The sequence below is a fragment of the Homalodisca vitripennis genome, chromosome 4 (genome assembly GCF_021130785.1).
Source record: "Homalodisca vitripennis isolate AUS2020 chromosome 4, UT_GWSS_2.1, whole genome shotgun sequence".
NCBI lineage: Eukaryota > Metazoa > Arthropoda > Insecta > Hemiptera > Cicadellidae > Homalodisca > Homalodisca vitripennis.
The window spans coordinates 59,335,962-59,353,656 of NC_060210.1; the positions used below are offsets into that span (position 1 = coordinate 59,335,962).

The 17,695-nt window shown below is 33.4% G+C and overlaps 1 protein-coding gene and 1 pseudogene across 1 annotated transcript; both read right to left on the bottom strand.

Annotated features, from left to right (window-relative positions):
* Positions 1-366: 366 nt before the first annotated feature.
* On the bottom strand, positions 367-13,122 carry LOC124359348 (hepatoma-derived growth factor-related protein 2-like). Its single transcript, XM_046812022.1, has 2 exons — positions 11,466-13,122; positions 367-1,067 (listed from the first exon to the last, which is right to left on the bottom strand). The coding sequence occupies exon 1, from the start codon at positions 12,945-12,947 to the stop codon at positions 11,502-11,504; it is 1,446 nt and encodes a 481-aa protein (XP_046667978.1). The 5' UTR covers positions 12,948-13,122; the 3' UTR covers positions 367-1,067; positions 11,466-11,501.
* A 1,730-nt stretch (positions 13,123-14,852) lies between these two features.
* On the bottom strand, positions 14,853-16,557 carry LOC124358871 (annotated as a pseudogene).
* Between the last annotated feature and the right edge of the window lie 1,138 nt (positions 16,558-17,695).

The following is a 17,695-nucleotide window of genomic DNA, read 5'->3' on the forward strand; positions in this document are numbered from 1 at the left end:
GTCAAATGTAAAAAAAACTTTATTACTGAATATTTGACCTTTAAAATACAAATTATGTTTACTAGACTCTGTAAGTACGCATTATAAAAATATACAAATGGACTGAGGATAAAGCCTACATGAATATAAAGAAAATGCTCTCGCAAAATTGATTTCAGAAATTAAATTTAACATAATTTATATTTTTTATGTGTTACATGCCAGACAGCAAGCTGATATAAACATAATATAAATCAAAATGATCCAATTTGTAATACTAATTTCAACAAACTACAAGTTTGTTGTAACAAATTTAAAGTTGCTAAGAATACTGTTCATTATTTATATTTATTTTTACTGGTGGTGAAAAAGGTATCTCAGACAAAGTCACAACAATAAATTATTTTTAATCTAAGCCATAATTTTGATCTTAGGATTGTTTTTTGTTTTCCAATTCCATACAATTTTTTTGTACAAGTACACTACTGCAAACAAATTATTGATTTTTAATCAATCCGTACACGTCATCTATTAAATTTTTATTTCTAAAAATTTAATGCTGAGGTGAAATTTGTATTATCTTAATTTAAAGAATATATATTCCTATTTGACAGTATAACAAAAGCTATACAATGTTAGATGTACAAATCACATTTCTATAAATAGAACTTTCACCATCAATAATCTTAACCTACAATAATTATTACCTTAAAAAATATACAGTTGTTTATCCTATCCTACAAAAAAAGTAATTCTGTCATATTCATGTAACAAAAATACGATTTGATAGTAAACTGATGAGAAATATTTATGCTAGTAAAATTATAATCACTTCACAATAAAAAGAAAGCATATAGATTAGCAAATGATAGCAATAATATAGATAAAGAATCGAGTGAAAGGACTCTAGTCTACTATTAATTAAAATTAAAAAAGTAAATTTTGTTTTGTTAAAAATATAAAGACAAACTAAATTAAAATTAAAATTACATCAATACTAAATAAAAGCTTAGTCAAAAGATGAAGTGGTTCCTGTTGTGACTGTTGGCTGATCTACGAACTTATAACGTAGTCTTCTTTGTTGTTACCTGAAATTAAACATATATTATCAGTAATGCTTATATATGTTAACAATTCAGACACTCAGTGAATAGTAATATTCATGTGTATAAAATGCTATATAAATCATATTGGTTTAAGATATCTTTAAAGTTCTTTTTCTTATTTTGTTAATATTAATATAACAACGTAATCATAGCATCAAGATTCTATCCAACAAATAGCTAAAAAAGAATATTTTGGAAAATTTTATATAACTAAGAGACATTTATGAGAAAACGTTTGTGTTAAGTCCCATTGCTCCCTTTGATTAAACAAGCAAAAGTTAGTACCAGTTAGCTTAGACTAGCATCCAGCCAGGACGTTTGGCCTAGAAGAACAATGTTTTAAATTATTGAGACCTGCTGAAAATAGTTCATATCAAGTACACTCAAATGTCCCCTGCCTTATCGCGGGCTGAGTAAAATACACCTTGAGAGAGCAAATATTGTGAACAAACCTATCCATAATTTTCTATTGTATTGCAACATAAGTTATATCACTATGGAAAAAAGGAACAATAGAGCATTAAAAAATAACCCAAACCTTCCACAATTTATCTTAATAAACACAGCAAACTGAAAAAAACCACAACTTCCATTAATTTAATAAATTAACATAATTTTTTTACATACCCACAAATTTCTACTAATTTTACATATACATACACAAATTAAATAAGGCAATTGTACATAACGATCAAAGTGTCTCTATTTGTAAACAACATATGATATCTCAAAGACAACTCAAATCTAGATGCCTAACAGTTAGTACTAAGACTAGTAAACAAAACTTTTCGCTGGTGTTCTATATCCAGTAAATGGGTACTCTCTAGCTCTGGCGCAATAGGGCTGTGCTGTATGTGTGTTCTAGTGAGACATCCGTCTCATGTTTTCTGTGCAGACTCTCACTCTTACAAATATATTGATTAAAAAATCAATTATTAAATTTGAACATAGATTTAAACATAGATACTCTAAATGACACTGATGCATACATAATGTTTAATAATTAATGGAACCTATTGACAGTATTTGTGTTTAACTGTAGCCGAGTCATAATTATCCACAAAGCACAGTAGGCTTACTACATAAGACGCTTCATTGATGCAGTATTTACTGAAAACCTTGGAATGCTCCGGTAAGCTATCGGCCACAGACAACACTCACAAACACATAATATGTGATTCACAGCACACAAATAGGATGAAAATTGATTTCATTGTTAATGTTAAAACACTGTTATTTGTTACGTGTACCCTCTGAAAACATACAGCTTTGTTCAGGAGAACAAGAAGAATAAGCTGTGTGAATTTTAAGTTTAGCTCAACTTCACCTTCCACTCAGTGCAGTGCGTGAAATCTGATACTGACAGACTTGTCGACTCCTGAAATCTGGAATCGACGTCCGTCTAAAGACCTAAAAATGTCTTTGATGAAGACGATCAAAACAAAACAAATTCTTTGCATCGTTTCAACATCACAGGCGCCTAGACTACAAAAAAAGCTCTTTCTTGTTTATACAGCAATCGTTTATTTTAATCTAGATGAAGATGTGTTTTCATCAGGTGCACAATTAGGTAGAAAAGTTAATTCAAAGATACAATTTTATTCTCATATTTTTTACAGTATTTGTATATTCTGAGATATGATATTTACAAAGGAAGGAATATCATTAGGAAAGTCTATTTACAGAATCATTCAAACAGTTACTGGTACATTATATGGTTATCAGCAAAGTATATCACACGTAATCTAGCTAGCCGAACTGCTTTTTATTGCGAGTCAGTGGTCAGCAATGAAGGTGATGATGTCTGCACATCTGGTTGAAGGCATCCGTAATCAGACCTTCTAGAATATTTATATGTTACTTAATCGTAGAACTGGGAGGTTAATTATTTCTAACCAACACACTGTATTTTGATGATTTGCAGATTTTTGCTTTTTATCAAGAGGAAAATGCTTAAAAATAAAATTTAAAAAATCATCAAAAACTAAATAAATTTTACAATTTTATTTAATATCATAACAGGTATTAGTAGTTGAATAAGCTAACAGATATGCCTAAGACCATCAACATGGGCTATGGCAGCACCTTACCCCATGTTGATGGTGACAAAATAAAAACATTCCTTGATTTAGTCCCAATAAGTAAAATATAAAATTCTAAATAAATTGAGACCTTAAAAACACCACAAACCCATCTAACCAATACTATTCTATGTAGCACAACAATAGCCGCTATTTTAGAAGTGAACAAACAATTTATATTCGCATTACAAAGTAAAAAAAACACATATTTTTTTCTGACACAATAAATAAGTAGTATATTTTAAAGAGCTTTCATTCATGATACTAACTTTTACATTGAATATGCAGAAAAACGCCACTCACTAGAACCACAAATTTCTGTAAATGACAATATCAAATCTAAACAATTACAAAAATTGTCAAGATGCCCTGAAAAGAATTTGAGCAATAAATAGCCAACATGATCAGAATAACAAAAGAAAAACAATGAATAATCTTCACCATGGAGGTAGAAACTGTAGCCAAATGAAAAACAGAGAAAAAGATTCAAATGCAGTTAAAATCATGTGTTTGTAATTTAAAAAAATATTAATTTAAGATACAATGACATTCTCATAAATAGTAAAGAAACCATAACCACCAAGCAAACAATAAATTTTGATAGGAAATGGGGAAAAATCTTATTCAAATAATAAACCATAAAAGTAAAATAATTAGAGCTATTTTGTTTAGTATTCTAAAGTTAACTATAATATTTATTTAGATGAAGTCACTTTGAAATGAAAATATAGTATTTACAATCTGTAATATTTATCCTACAGCTGATTAAAATTTTGCTCAATAAGCAATAATTCTCTACAATTTCTTTATTAATTAAATTTTTTTAACACGTTCATCAGGTACACACGATCTTTCACAACTGCTGTTGTGTACCCAATTGTGCTCGATGGAGTACACGTTGCTATGCATTTCATTATTGTGTTTCTGTTGTGTACCTGCCTTGGTGGTTTGTTAAATGTGATCCCGCGCTTAAATAAGCACCTTAGACTATTATGTACCCTGTCGGACATACAATTGCTTAATTTTTAAGGTAAATTAATTTTTAGGTACCATTTGGGGTATACGGAATAACATTGAAAAACATAATTTTGAAGCCTACATACATTTCTAATTACACTTAGATGTTTAATGTAAAAATATATTACAGTTTTTTGCCATCATTATTGAAAAATTCAATAGTAAATAAAAGTCTGAAAATAAGCCGCTATCGTAAACGTGTTAATATTGAAGTATATTATACAGCGAATATTTTAAATTACATTTAAGTCAAAAAACAGTGGTCGGGAAGACAAAATAAAAAAAATAAACAAATAATGGATTCCTTTTTCCCATCTGTTATTTACATTACATGATATATCAACTTCAAATCTGAAATAAATTACAAAGTGAACATTTTTACTAACATTTCAGATGAATACAGTTGTCGTATATCTTATATGGTATCTCTGTTCCAATCTACAACATTTGTATTACTTGATGTAACAACTTTGCTTTTTCACTGTTGAAATATTACATTACCACGTGAACATTTAAAATTTTAGATCAAATGACTTTCATTCACAAAGAAAAAAATCAAATAAAAATAACCTTAGTTAAAATAAATATCAACTGTTTTAAGTACGTAATTTCAAACTATTCCATGATTGGTTTACAATTAATTGAACATGTTTGTGATATATTGGTAAAGGAATAAAGTAACGATTAGGGACAGATAGATCAACTGAGATGAAAGCTGAGATACAATTTTTACTGTCTACGTGCTGTACTCGCTTCTTAAATCTTGTCCAACCTGAATAAGCCACAACAGTGCATTTTTAACTTCAGCAAACAATTAAGCGATAATTGTTCTCTAATAGTATGATGACCTGTTCAGATGTTATCACTAATCTTTTTGTCTTCATAAGAGGTAACGAATGTCTTATTTCACTAAGTGAAGTTAGAACTAAGAAGCCCCCTCTGACACAACCTGGGGACCTACAGCTTAAAGGTAACTTCCAAACCATCACTAATGGCCAAGCTTTTTGCAAGAACAGGGTCACCCATGAAAGCAGCAGCAACGTTCAACATTGCTCGACTCAGTTATCTTGTGATTACTGTGTTACCTGCTACATTGTGCCCATTGTGTGTCATGGTTGTTAATGCAAGTTGCATACTTCCATAAAGTATAGGAGTAATAGTGTCAATTTATTACAGTGAACAAAAAAGTGTCCTGATAGTGACAAATTTATAGCACTTAAAGAAGAAAAGGGTGTATTCCAACATTTCAACAAAGTAGAATACAATGAGAAAGATAGATAAAAAATTAATATTCAGTGCCGTAAATTTACATCACAACATAAAAATACTTGGTTTGAAAACCACAATTTAGATAAGAGAACAATTTGTTAATTCTGTGCTTATTGGGCATTACTAAAACATTAGTCTCCTAGTTTAAAAACAAAACAACGAACACACACACATTCATTTTGAAAATATCAAGGTCAATTAACCTCTTAACTGCCACACTCGTGTTAACACAGACTATCCAACTCTGCCTTTAACTGCCACACTCATCAGTTAATAGCTGTTTCTGCCTCTAGTAATGTTTATCTGAAATACTGCAAATCCACAGTGCTGCTTAAGTGCTACAGTACTGCACTCTGATGGTCAACTAAGGAACTATTACGGAAACAGATATTGAAATTTACCTGCACGCTGAAAACAGAACGTTGTTGTTTTCTATCTTTTTGCTGCTACTCTATGTATCCAGATGCGTTGTTGTGAGTTAGGCACTCAACAGTGTTTACATTTTCTGAAAACTATGGCAATCGGTATGTGGACTCAATTTATTAACCATGATCTGACTTGACAAATAAGGAGATTCTGGCAGCAATTTGGTAAATTAAGATGTTCAATATTAGACACACATGCACTTGGTCTGAACTAGAGGACACGATAGTTAATGCAGTAATAGACCATAGCCATGAAACGCTCAGATAAGAGATAAGCAATTATGGAGACACAGACAGAGCAATATAACATTAAAATCCATATATTAGTGGTTCTTTGGTATTATTCGAAAGCCATTAATTTTGGAACAGTTTTCTTATTGGGCATATAAAATACTACAATATTGGAAAGAACAGTTATTTTTTGACATCTGTAAAAAATAAGTGTTATTAATAACAAACGGTGCTTGTTTTCAGTCTCACAAAAGAAAGCGATGTCGGCGAGAAGGAGACCACTATGTCGTTATCTACTGTATGTTATTAGGCTATACAAGTAAATTAGGTAGATTAGGTTATAAATATGTTTCTAGAAGTACCAAAGTAAAAGATAACCTTTACATGCGCTCATGTGATATTAGCTTGAATTTGACTACTAGGATGTTTTTCTTTTTTCGTCAGAGCAGGGTGGGGCTGAAGTTGCCTCCAAAACCCACACTGATGGTCAGAAGCATTTCCGATCAACACTTTCCCGACCTCAGATGCCAACAAGCAGAACTAATTGTAGAGAAAGTACTAATTGGAAATGCCCCTGACAATTAGTGTGGGCTTTGGTAGCACCTTCAACACCATCCTGCACTTTTGGCGAAAAAAGAAAACCATCCCTCGAGATAGTACCAAAATTTAAGCTCAGATCATGTGCTTGTTAACTTTTTATATTTATAATACTATGTAATTAACAATTAATTATCTGCTTATATAGTCTAATAATGAAAAGTAGATAGGGACAAAATGGCCTTCCCAACATCACATCATTTTTTGAAAGAACCGATCGTCATAATATGTCATTTTTACAGTAAGTAAAACAAAGCTTATTATTTGTAATAATATATTTTTTTTAATAACTCTTTCAAAAATAGTGGCCTCTGGATAGTGGGCAAGAAAAAACGGAACCGTTGAACGCAGGTAACTGCTCCGTTCCAAAACCGTTTTCGAGAACTCACAGTTATTGTAGAACTGTCTCAGTTCTGCAATTCTAAGTAAAGCAATCAAACAATTACAATCCAACTAGCAAACTACAGGGTGACACAGAATAACGGGAATTTTTTAAAAAATTCTAAAAATAAGAGTGATGGAAGAAAATGGTTTTATTTGTATTAAATGAAACATCAAAACTTGCCATTGATAAAACACTGATGGAATTTATGATTTTTTTAAAACAACATCCTTTAGGTGGCGTCCTCGTCTACGAATGCATTCTTGAAATCTGCGGTGGAGATTCCTCATTGACCGCTGCAACATCTCAACTGGAATACTGTTAATTTCATCCCGAATTCTCTGTTTTAACTCATTTACAGTTCTTGATCGAGTTGTGAACACTTTAGTATTGAGGTAGCCCCACAAAAAGAAATCGTACACGGTCAAATCTGGCGATCTAGGGGGCCAGGAAACGTTACCGAATCTTGAGATGACACGGTTACCAAACAATACTAGGACAGCTTCCATTGACTGTCGTGCAGTGTGTGATGTCGCACCATCCTGTTGAAACCAGGATTCTTGAACGTCTGGAAAATTGTTCAATTCAGGTGTAACGAAACATTGTAACATTTCCACGTAAGGGTCAGAATTGACAGTTACTGCAATCCCCCATTCATCCTCAAGAAAATAAGGTCCAATGATCCCATATAATTAAATAGCACACCATACTGTAACCTTATTAGCGTGTAAAGGGCGCTCATCAAGTTCATTAGGATTTCTGTCTGCCCAGTATCGGTAGTTCTGGTTGTTAACATAACCTGTGAGATGAAAGTGGGCCTCATCTGACATCCACCACTTGCTTAGAAATGCATCTTCATTGTTTATGAGTGTTAACATTTGTTGGCAGAATTGCAATCGTGAGATGAAAGTGGGCCTCATCTGACATCCACCACTTGCTTAGAAATTCATCTTCATTGTTTATGTGTGTTAACATTTGTTGGCAGAATTGCAATCGTGACTGGTAATCATTTTTCTTCAACTGCTGCACTATCTGCAGCTTGTAGGGGTGAAATTTTAATTCTAAATGAAGAATTCTGCGAACACTCTCACGGGACATTTCAACCGCAGCTGCTTGCTTATGAATTGAACGGCGTGGACTCCTCAATACAGATTGGCGTACAACATCAATGTTCTGTGCAGTACGAGCACTTCTTGGTCGTCCCGTTGGTTTCTTCTTTAAAGCTGATCCACTCTCTTCAAAATTATTAATCCAACTTCTAATGGCATGTTTTGACGGAACAGAATCATGACGTCCTAAGTTGTAAAAACGTCGGAACTCAATCTGGACAGCTTTCAAACTATCACCGTTTTTATAAAACATTTTTATAGCTAACGCACGCTGTTGCCCGTTCCACTGGTCCATGGCTACTGTAATGGCAGCTTGTTTACTTGGTCACTGTCACTGTCCCACAGTCCTACCACCTGCTCACGGCTGCTACGACGCGTTACAAAAATTCCCATTCTGTGTCACCCTGTACTACGATTCGCAATTTTGTCACTGCACTGAATAGAAACTAGTATTTCTTTCTTCTAGCCTTCTAACGGCTCTTTGCAGTTCTCAACTTAACTTAACAATTTCAAAGTTTCAACTAACTGTTAGTGCCATACCGTAACTGTCGTTTCGTTTGTTGTACATGCTTTTGCAATTTATTGTTATATCATAAATGTTTTGATATTGATTTGTTAAGTAATTTGCTCGTAATATTGATTTATAATGGATATTTGGTAAATCTTAAGCTCAGCGACTACCGCTCCGATCGCCGTAATTTTTTGCATTCTAACACAGGTTAACGTAATTTCACCGAAAAAAATAGTCCCGATTATCGCCGTAGCCGTTTACTCCCCCCCCCAAAAAAAATTTTGGAAAAAATAAAATTTGAAAAACCTGACTGACAATGCATTTATTCGTTTTTTTGGTGTTATTAGTTCGTAGGGTAGTAGTCCATGTAGGCTACTAATTCTAGTATAAACTCGTCTTATCTTATCAGTAATAAACGCGCGCCGCTTATCTTTTGCCTGTAATGAAATCTGCGTTAGTTCTGTCTGAGTGTTGTGTGTGTAAGCAGTCATGCGTGATCTGGGCTTGGACTTTGCAAGCTCGAGTTAATTTTTTTTCTAAAAGAGCAAGCAGCGCGAAGCGCTGCGCAGCGGGCAAGCATCGCGTGATCTGAATTTTGAATAGGCAAGCATGGGTCTTTTTAGCGTGTGACAAGAACCATCGCAAGCCATGTCAATAACTTCACTAATTATTCCTTGTCCATGTGGGTTTGTTTGTGTACGTCTGGCGGTCAATCGAAGCCGTCCTATAGGTCACGTGACCCGTCCGGCCAATCGGAAACCTTCCTGTTTGTCACGTGGCTACTGTCAACTGTCAATTCATCAAAACGTCCATGGTCGGCCATTGTTTTTAGTTTGATAGTCGAAAATCTTGTTATTTATGTGTTTTGTATTGCCAACATTGTACTGCCGTAAAACTGGTTTTTATATGTTAGCGATAATCGGGACAATGGTTTTCGGTGAAATTACGTTAACCTGTGTTAGTACAAAAAACCTTACGGCGATCGGAGCGGTAGTCGCTGATCTTAATATTTACCGGATATTTTAATTTTTCATGGATTTCTCTAGGCCCAACTCCTGAGGTAGGTATGTGAAATGTTGCAAGATATAGAATTGTGACATTTCTATTCCCAATATTTATAAGAAGTATAAGCTTCTGTCAGTCTATCAATCCCACGACTGCCCTTCATTTTTTTTAAAGATACATTGATTCACCTAGAAATATTGGTATGAGGTTAATTTTGTAAAAACTATTGCCACAGATGGTTCCCATAATTGAAGTTAACATTCTAATTGACATAAAACAGTTTCAAACAACCAAACCTGTAACGTACGACCAGAAATAACGGAAAACTGATTTGGGGAGAAGGAAGAACTGTCGTATTCAGATAGTTCTGTATAATTTAATGGAACGGTTCTCTCTGCGTAACCATCTCAACTGGAACCGTTCTGCAAAACAGACAACTCCCCCGTCTCTACCTCTGGATAATACTGAAGTACCTTATTTATGACTAAACTCCCTAAAACTATGTAATTTGTGATTTTCACACCCTAAAACCATAGTTTTGATCAGGACATTCTAAATATGTTAATAACATTGAAATTTTTACTGGCAACTCCAGTCATCAACATCACCCAAACACCCCGTAGTTTTAAAACTTCTACCAATTTCTATGAACAGCAAGGCTTACAATAGTTTTTTGAAAATAAAATCTATGTTCCATTTTAAACCTGATTATAAAAAGTAAACTAGCAAGATATTTAAATCTATCTAGCCTACTGAAACATCGTTTTTGACTGCTAAAAAAAGCATATAGGCCTAGGTCTGTAACCAGGCCTATTTCTAAAAATGTTCTACTCTCAGATCAAAAAGGGTACTTTGGGATTATACCGACCACACCAGTATGAAGAACACAAAAATATAAATTTATAGAAACAAACATGATAGAACGAAAAAACAACTCTTTAATTACAAAATTAAAAACTTACAAGCATTTCCAGGTATTGTAATCGGTATTATTGTCTCTGTTATCTTATCTTTCTCGAGAATCCCGATTACGGCAGGCCGAGCGGCATCACATGATTTGCACGGTACATAATTGCCTTTCCATTACAATTCAATTTATATTTCTGATCAGCCCCTCTAGAATTTGATAATTTACTGATAGGTACTATCTCGAGGGATGTTTTTCTTTCGTTGACATTAGCGCGGGGCAGCACCATTTTGGGTGGCGGAATGTGATCAAGAATAAAAACAAGTTTTGAGTGTTTTTTCAATAAAGAGTTTAGTTTTAGTTTGGTAATGTTTGTTTTTGTTGAATTTTAGCGTTTGGAGAAATGTAGAGGTAAAACACGGAAGTACAACAAAGCGACGCGACTCTGCAATCACGTTATCTACTAGACCGCTCAACTTTGACCTCTGTCTGAGGATGGGGAGGGGTTTGCGATAAGACAATTCCTGTTTTATATTGACGAAATATTGTTTTACGCTAATCTAGTAATCAGTAGAAGCAAAATATCAAATAACGATTCATGTCTGGGTGTGGTCGGTATAATCCCAAAGTACCTCAAAAAGTATAGATACCCAAATTTGAAAGCTAACCACAGGCTTGTATCTGAATACTGTTGAAAATATTTAATTTTAACACAAACTAACTTAGTTATTTCATAATTGACTTCACATGATGAACTCTTAAATGGAAAGCTGAAAAAGAACACAAGAATATAAGTACCTATAAAAGATTAAAATATATATATAAATAAAACATAACTGGACTTACCTGTAACAACTAGATGTTTTTACAAAATAATTGGCCTTATGAGACTGATGTATTCACATCAGAATTTTCACTTTCAACATCTTTGACGGTTGGATCATTAGTTAAACCAAAGACCTCATCGATATTCATACCTTTAATGGATTCATTGAAGTCTTTTAATTCCTGTGCAAAAATGTCCCAAAAAGATTTTCCATAGGGGACCATGAATAAGCTCTTGATTTTATTATAAGCATGTTCAGATTTGGACCTAATCGATGCTGCTTGGCCAGCAAAGACATGAGTTTGTTCATCGGTCATATTCCAACAGCTAGTATTCCCAACATATTTTCTAAGTTTCTTTATAGTGTCAACTAATTCTGGATGTTTTTTGAACATCAAGGGACTTAGTTTCAATCCCAAAAACTCATCTAAACATTTTAAACAAGATTCAGGTTCAGCTTGTTTTAAACTCAAACTACTTTTTATTCTTACATCTATATCTAGCAATTGAGCTTCCACTTTCAAATATTCCAATTTTTCCTTTTTATCATCACAAGCCATTTTTTGTTCAAGTTGAACCAATTTATCCTGGTATTTTTCTTGGATTTCTTTTTTAACGCTTTCAGGAAGTACTTCACCTGATTCAATTTGAGCCTTGAGTGTTTTACCATCTTCTAAAACTTTAGCCTCCCATTCTAGTCTTGCTTTCTCACTCTTAAAAACAACTGGTTTATTTAAGTTAAGTTTCAGTCTCACTTCTTCGCCCTTGGGAGTAAATGCCACCAATGTGCTTTCATTAATTAATTCTGCATCAAGTTCAATATCATCTTTAGCTTTAGAGGAGGCACTTGTACCCTTTATACCTTGTTTTCCTTTTGGTGTTCCCTGTTCTATGTCTTCCAATTCATTTTCATCAATTCCATCAGAAAATTTCTTAGGTTTAATTTTCCTACCTGATCTCGAAACAACAGGGGATTCAGTAGAAATTGTTTTATGAGACGTTCCTGGGGTTTCTTGTTCTGAAGACAATACTGATTTCTTACGAGGTTTTTTAGCTGAAGGTTCATCTACAGTATCACCTCTTACGCGGCCTGTCTTCTTCATCTCTTTTCCTTTCCCAGCAATGGGTGTATTAGTTTTAGATTTTTTACCAGACGTCTCATCTATTACTAGATTACCTTCAGTTTCACTATCAAGTTCATTGCCTGGGGTTTGAGGAGTTTGTACTAATGTACTGAGACCTAATTCTGAGTCTATCTGAAGAAGTGCTTCATTAAAACCTTTCTTTTTCATGGGCTTACCATATTTCTCCCTATTTTCAGCATAAGGGAACAGTTCTTCTTGTTTGCATACAGCAGTCTCTCCGGTACCATAAAAGTATACATGATATTTCATTTTATTTGGAGTTTCATCAGCGACGCCTTCAACCCTAGCAGGCCAAGGGGGATACCCCCTGACCTTAGCAAATATTTTATCCCCTGGTCCGAATTTCGGAGTTGTCATCTTTATACTATTGTTCTCAATCACAGGCACAAACACATACACCAAATAACTTTAATATAACATTCAATACCACAGTGGAGAATAGTAACTCCAAATGGCGCGAAAACAACACACAACACTGGTACTAATAGTCAACAAGCACCATTTACTGCACAAAAAGAATGTAATCTACTTCATTTCAAAGGCAACAGAACCACATTAACTTCACACACAAACCAATAAATCTTAAAATGATCAAAGATTCTTTGGTACTCTTTGATATAAATGTTATGTTGGAATAATGACAAATACGAAAAGAAATAAGATAACCAGTAAGTAATATAACGCTAATATTTTATATCACAATTTTAATTTTTATATTGAGAACCAATTATTAAGTAGGAACCTACAAAAATTAATAATATCTGTATTTATTATAATGTAATTTGATATAATTATGTTATAACAAATATTATTATTTCTATGTTTGCGTTGCATATAGGTTAGGGTTTATCTATCGATTTAATTTGGCTTATACAATTTAATAAGAAAATAAATAAAAGTTTAACGTGTGATTATGCAATCATGAGTAGTGACAGAAATTTGTTTTACATGTGCTAAGAGAAAAGGCAATACGAAATAAATGGCTTCTTAGGTCAATGTTCAATTTAGGTATAGTTCACCCCACTCTCAGTGCAGAATACTCGGTTGCTACAATGTGCTTTAATACAGGTGATCGTGTTTGAAACTTCGTAGTTCACTAAATGTTTGTGCACCTAATGAGACAATGAGAATGCCTTTAATCTAGATTACATTACTTTTTTTTACTTGTCTCTGATCTCGAAACAATTTTAATAGTTCGTTTTGAGCTTCTTCGACGCTCACTTTTTTACTCTTTAGACTAATATGATTCTATATAACAGAAGTGAAGCCTGTAACAGCTTCAGATTTCAGACAGGGATTTCATAGTAAGGGGGCGGGTTGAGTTTACACTTTATCGACCCTATGGTATCGTATGTGTTGTTTCCCAAAAAATCAAAGTCACTTTTTCTTAAAAACTCCACTGGTACTGTTCTTACCAAACAGACAGTACTTAATTATCAAGATATTAAAGAATTAATTAAAACTTACAACAAGTAAATGAACATTTACAATTATTGACAAAATTGGTAAGAAATAACTCAGTGAATGCAAGTTATAAGTATAAAATATATCATTATAGATAATTAAAACTGATATACAACATTAAAAATTCAAATATTCTCTTTCTAAATCCTCAATTATAACTATATCGGCTTCGTAATCCATTGAATGGTTTTATTTTTACACACAATCGTTTTGTGACATCCCCGGGATTTGAACCCGAGATCTCTAGGTTGGAGAACCGTTGCTTTTAGAGATTGTGTATTATCCGTATTTTTAAGCAAATTACTAGTTATTTCTTAATGGAATATCATTGACTTAAATAATGTATTGGCAAAATTGCACTATATTAAAGTTGGAGCTCCTCCGAAAAATTTGCATTACTTTTCGAAACACAATACACCACCTCAGACCTTTTCGTGAGTTTGGTTGGAACACTTCATTGGCACTGTAAAAACCAATATGATCAAAATCGTAATTCCCCTACTAAACCAACACTAAGTCCATATTCGTAGAGGGCGGTAGTACAATGGTCAGTTCACTAAGTTACTTATTAATAATTCTCACGAAACATCAATTACATTTATTTTGTCTTTCACAAGAGCAAATATAGTTATTTATCGAAAATTAGTAATCTTACTCTGCTGGAATCAGTGCCGGTTTTAGCACTGCTAGCGCCCTGGGCGAGATTTCTTCGGCGCCCTCTAACTGCAATTTAATTACATACGAAAAAGGCAATGGGTACAATGAAATAACTATCTATTAAAAAAACTATTTATTAAACTAATAAAATTCCACTTTTCTAGCCTTTCTATCGGCGAACTTTTTTATTAGACATTCAAAGTCTATGATTTCTGTAATTTCATTTTCGATTGACAAAGTTGCTAAGTTTGTTAATCTAAATTGAGAGATTGTCGATCGCAGATATGTTTTAATCAGCTTCAGCTTGGAAAAGCTCCTTTTCCCACTAGCAACCGCTACAGGTATAATCATTGATATTCACAATGTTATCCATATATTTGGATACAGTTCCTGTAAGTTGCCATCTTTAATAAAATTCAAAACATAAGCAGGTAAAAAAGATTTCAGACTAGTGAGTTCATCACACAACATATATAACCATTTATATCTGATTTAGATATAAATCTACAGTTAATTTCAATTGGAGATCACTACAGAGTTTGACAAAGTCAGGTTTTTCAGGAATCTGTTTTATATTGTACAAAAAAGATCAGCAATCCGAGTAGTCATTTAACTGTTCAAATCTTTCATTAACTGAAATTAATGTAGCATCCAAGGGAGAGTTAAAAAAAATCTTCCTCAAATTTCTTTTTAGGAGAAACAATATGCTCCTCGCGGGCAGTTTCATCAACTTGACGCTTAAGAAATCGAATTCTTTTTGTGGCTTTAAATACAGATTCAACTTCCAGTTCTCCAGCCAAATATTTTGCGTTAAAATGGCGCTTTTAAAGCCTGTATTTCTATATTCTCCCAAGAAAGTGCAGCATTTTTCAACATGTCTGTGCATTTACTGAGATCTACTGGTGATTGTAAAGATTTACTAAAGATGTAAATTTGAAAAAGGATGTCATACCAAACAACCAATGAAACTGTGAAACTGAAATCTTTTAACTGTTCAGATAGAGTAGTAGCCTCATGAGAGACTTGAACATTAGTTTTCTGAGTTTCAGTTGCCAAAGTAATTCGAGCATCATGGATGGCACTAATTTTACAACGAACTGCTTTGACACTGCTCATTCTTGCTTCCCAACGTTTGTCACTGAGCTTTGTTATAGTATATAATCCCAGGCTATCGGTTAGAATTTACCATCGATGAACAGAAGCTGAAAACAATATGAACAGCCTCTGAAGTACCCCAAACAAAGTGACTGATTTTACAGAATACTTAGCGGCATCGCATAGTACGAGATTGTAGCTATGACAGCCACAAGGTACATAAACAGCTAAAGGATTTGTGTCTAGAATTCTCTTTTGAACACCAATATTTTTCCCTTTCATATTCGCCCCGTTGTCATAACCCTGACCCCTACAGTCGTTCAATTCAAGTCCGTGTTTATTTACAACGTCAATAATAACTTCAGTTAGTTTTTTACCAGTCGACTCATTTACAGGTAAAATTTTTATGAAATACTCTTTTACTAATCTTTTATCGTCATTTGATGATAAATCAACAAATCGTATTGTCAGTGAAAGTTGTTCTAAGTGACTAATGTCCGGTGTACAGTCAGCTATAATTGAATAATATTTTGATTTCTTTGCGCGTAATATGATTTCACTTTTTCTCCCATCAGCCCTATTAATTAATTTTTAATGTCTTTTCCGCAGTAGTGGTCTGCAATATCACCCTTCATAGCTAATCGCAAGGCCTCCTGCATAACTAGATCAAATTTGGCTGAAATTGTACTAAGTCCAAAAACTTTCCGTTATTTGGCTTGTATAATTTGTCAGAACTACCTTTGAACGCCATATTGTTTTCAGCTAAATAAAGTGTAATATGCATCAATCTAGACAAAACATTATTCCATCTTGTAGTTTCCTTTTTAATAAAATATTGCCCTTGGTAATCTATTGTTTTGCCTATTTTAACCGTAGTTCAGTTTCAATCCATGAAAGATAAAACTTCTTATGTGAAGTGCAATTCTCATGAGTTTTTAACATTTCAGATAAGTGTTTCCAATTGTTATATCCTTCAGATATTAAACTCGACGTTGAGTACTATCAAACAGCCGGCAACAAAAACAATAAACTCGATCCTTGGAAATGGGGTATACTAACCAACGACGCTGAATTGTTTCATTGTTTGCTAGTTTTTTTATGAAATGAGAGTTAGAGAAATGTCGCCCTGTATAAATTTTCAAATACTCATCACAGTGAATTTGAAGTGGGCCACTAGTTATTATATGAGCAATTATTTTCCTATTTCAATTAAGTGGCCAAGTAGCTGGATCCGCTATATTCGGGACAACAATATCAACATCATCTAGTATATGTATTTATTGTAGATCAATTACAGATTCATCCTGAGCAGCATCTGTAATTGTAGCACAACTTGCTCCCTCACTTCGGGATTTTTCATCCACAATCTCTTGAGTAGCTATTTCATCTGACTTGCCAGTCAGAGGCTCCACTGCTGATGTATTCGTTTGTATTGCAGATGTAGATGCCACATTCAAGTCTTGATTTTTGTTGTGATATATTTATCTATATTCATAAACTTCTTTGTTTTGTGAAATTCCTTTTCTTTTTCTGCTTTCCGTTTCCTATATTCTGACCCAGATGGTTTTCTTTTGATGAGATCACCGTACTCAGACATTTTGTACCTACTAGTAGTAATCAATAAAATCTGCAACAAATTAAATCTGCGTCAGTCGAAACATTTCTAAAAATAAATTGATTACAATAAAACTTTGTTACAAGGATATTGATATTCCAGAGATTATGCTGCCCAAGCGTATAAACATATAAACAAATGTTATAAAGATTAATATATAGATAGCACAGAGCGAAAAATATAGCATTTACTTATTTATTTACATTGCACGTCACAAAGTTACAGCAAGTTCACAAAGTAATACAGAATGCTTTTTTTGATTTCCCGAGAATTC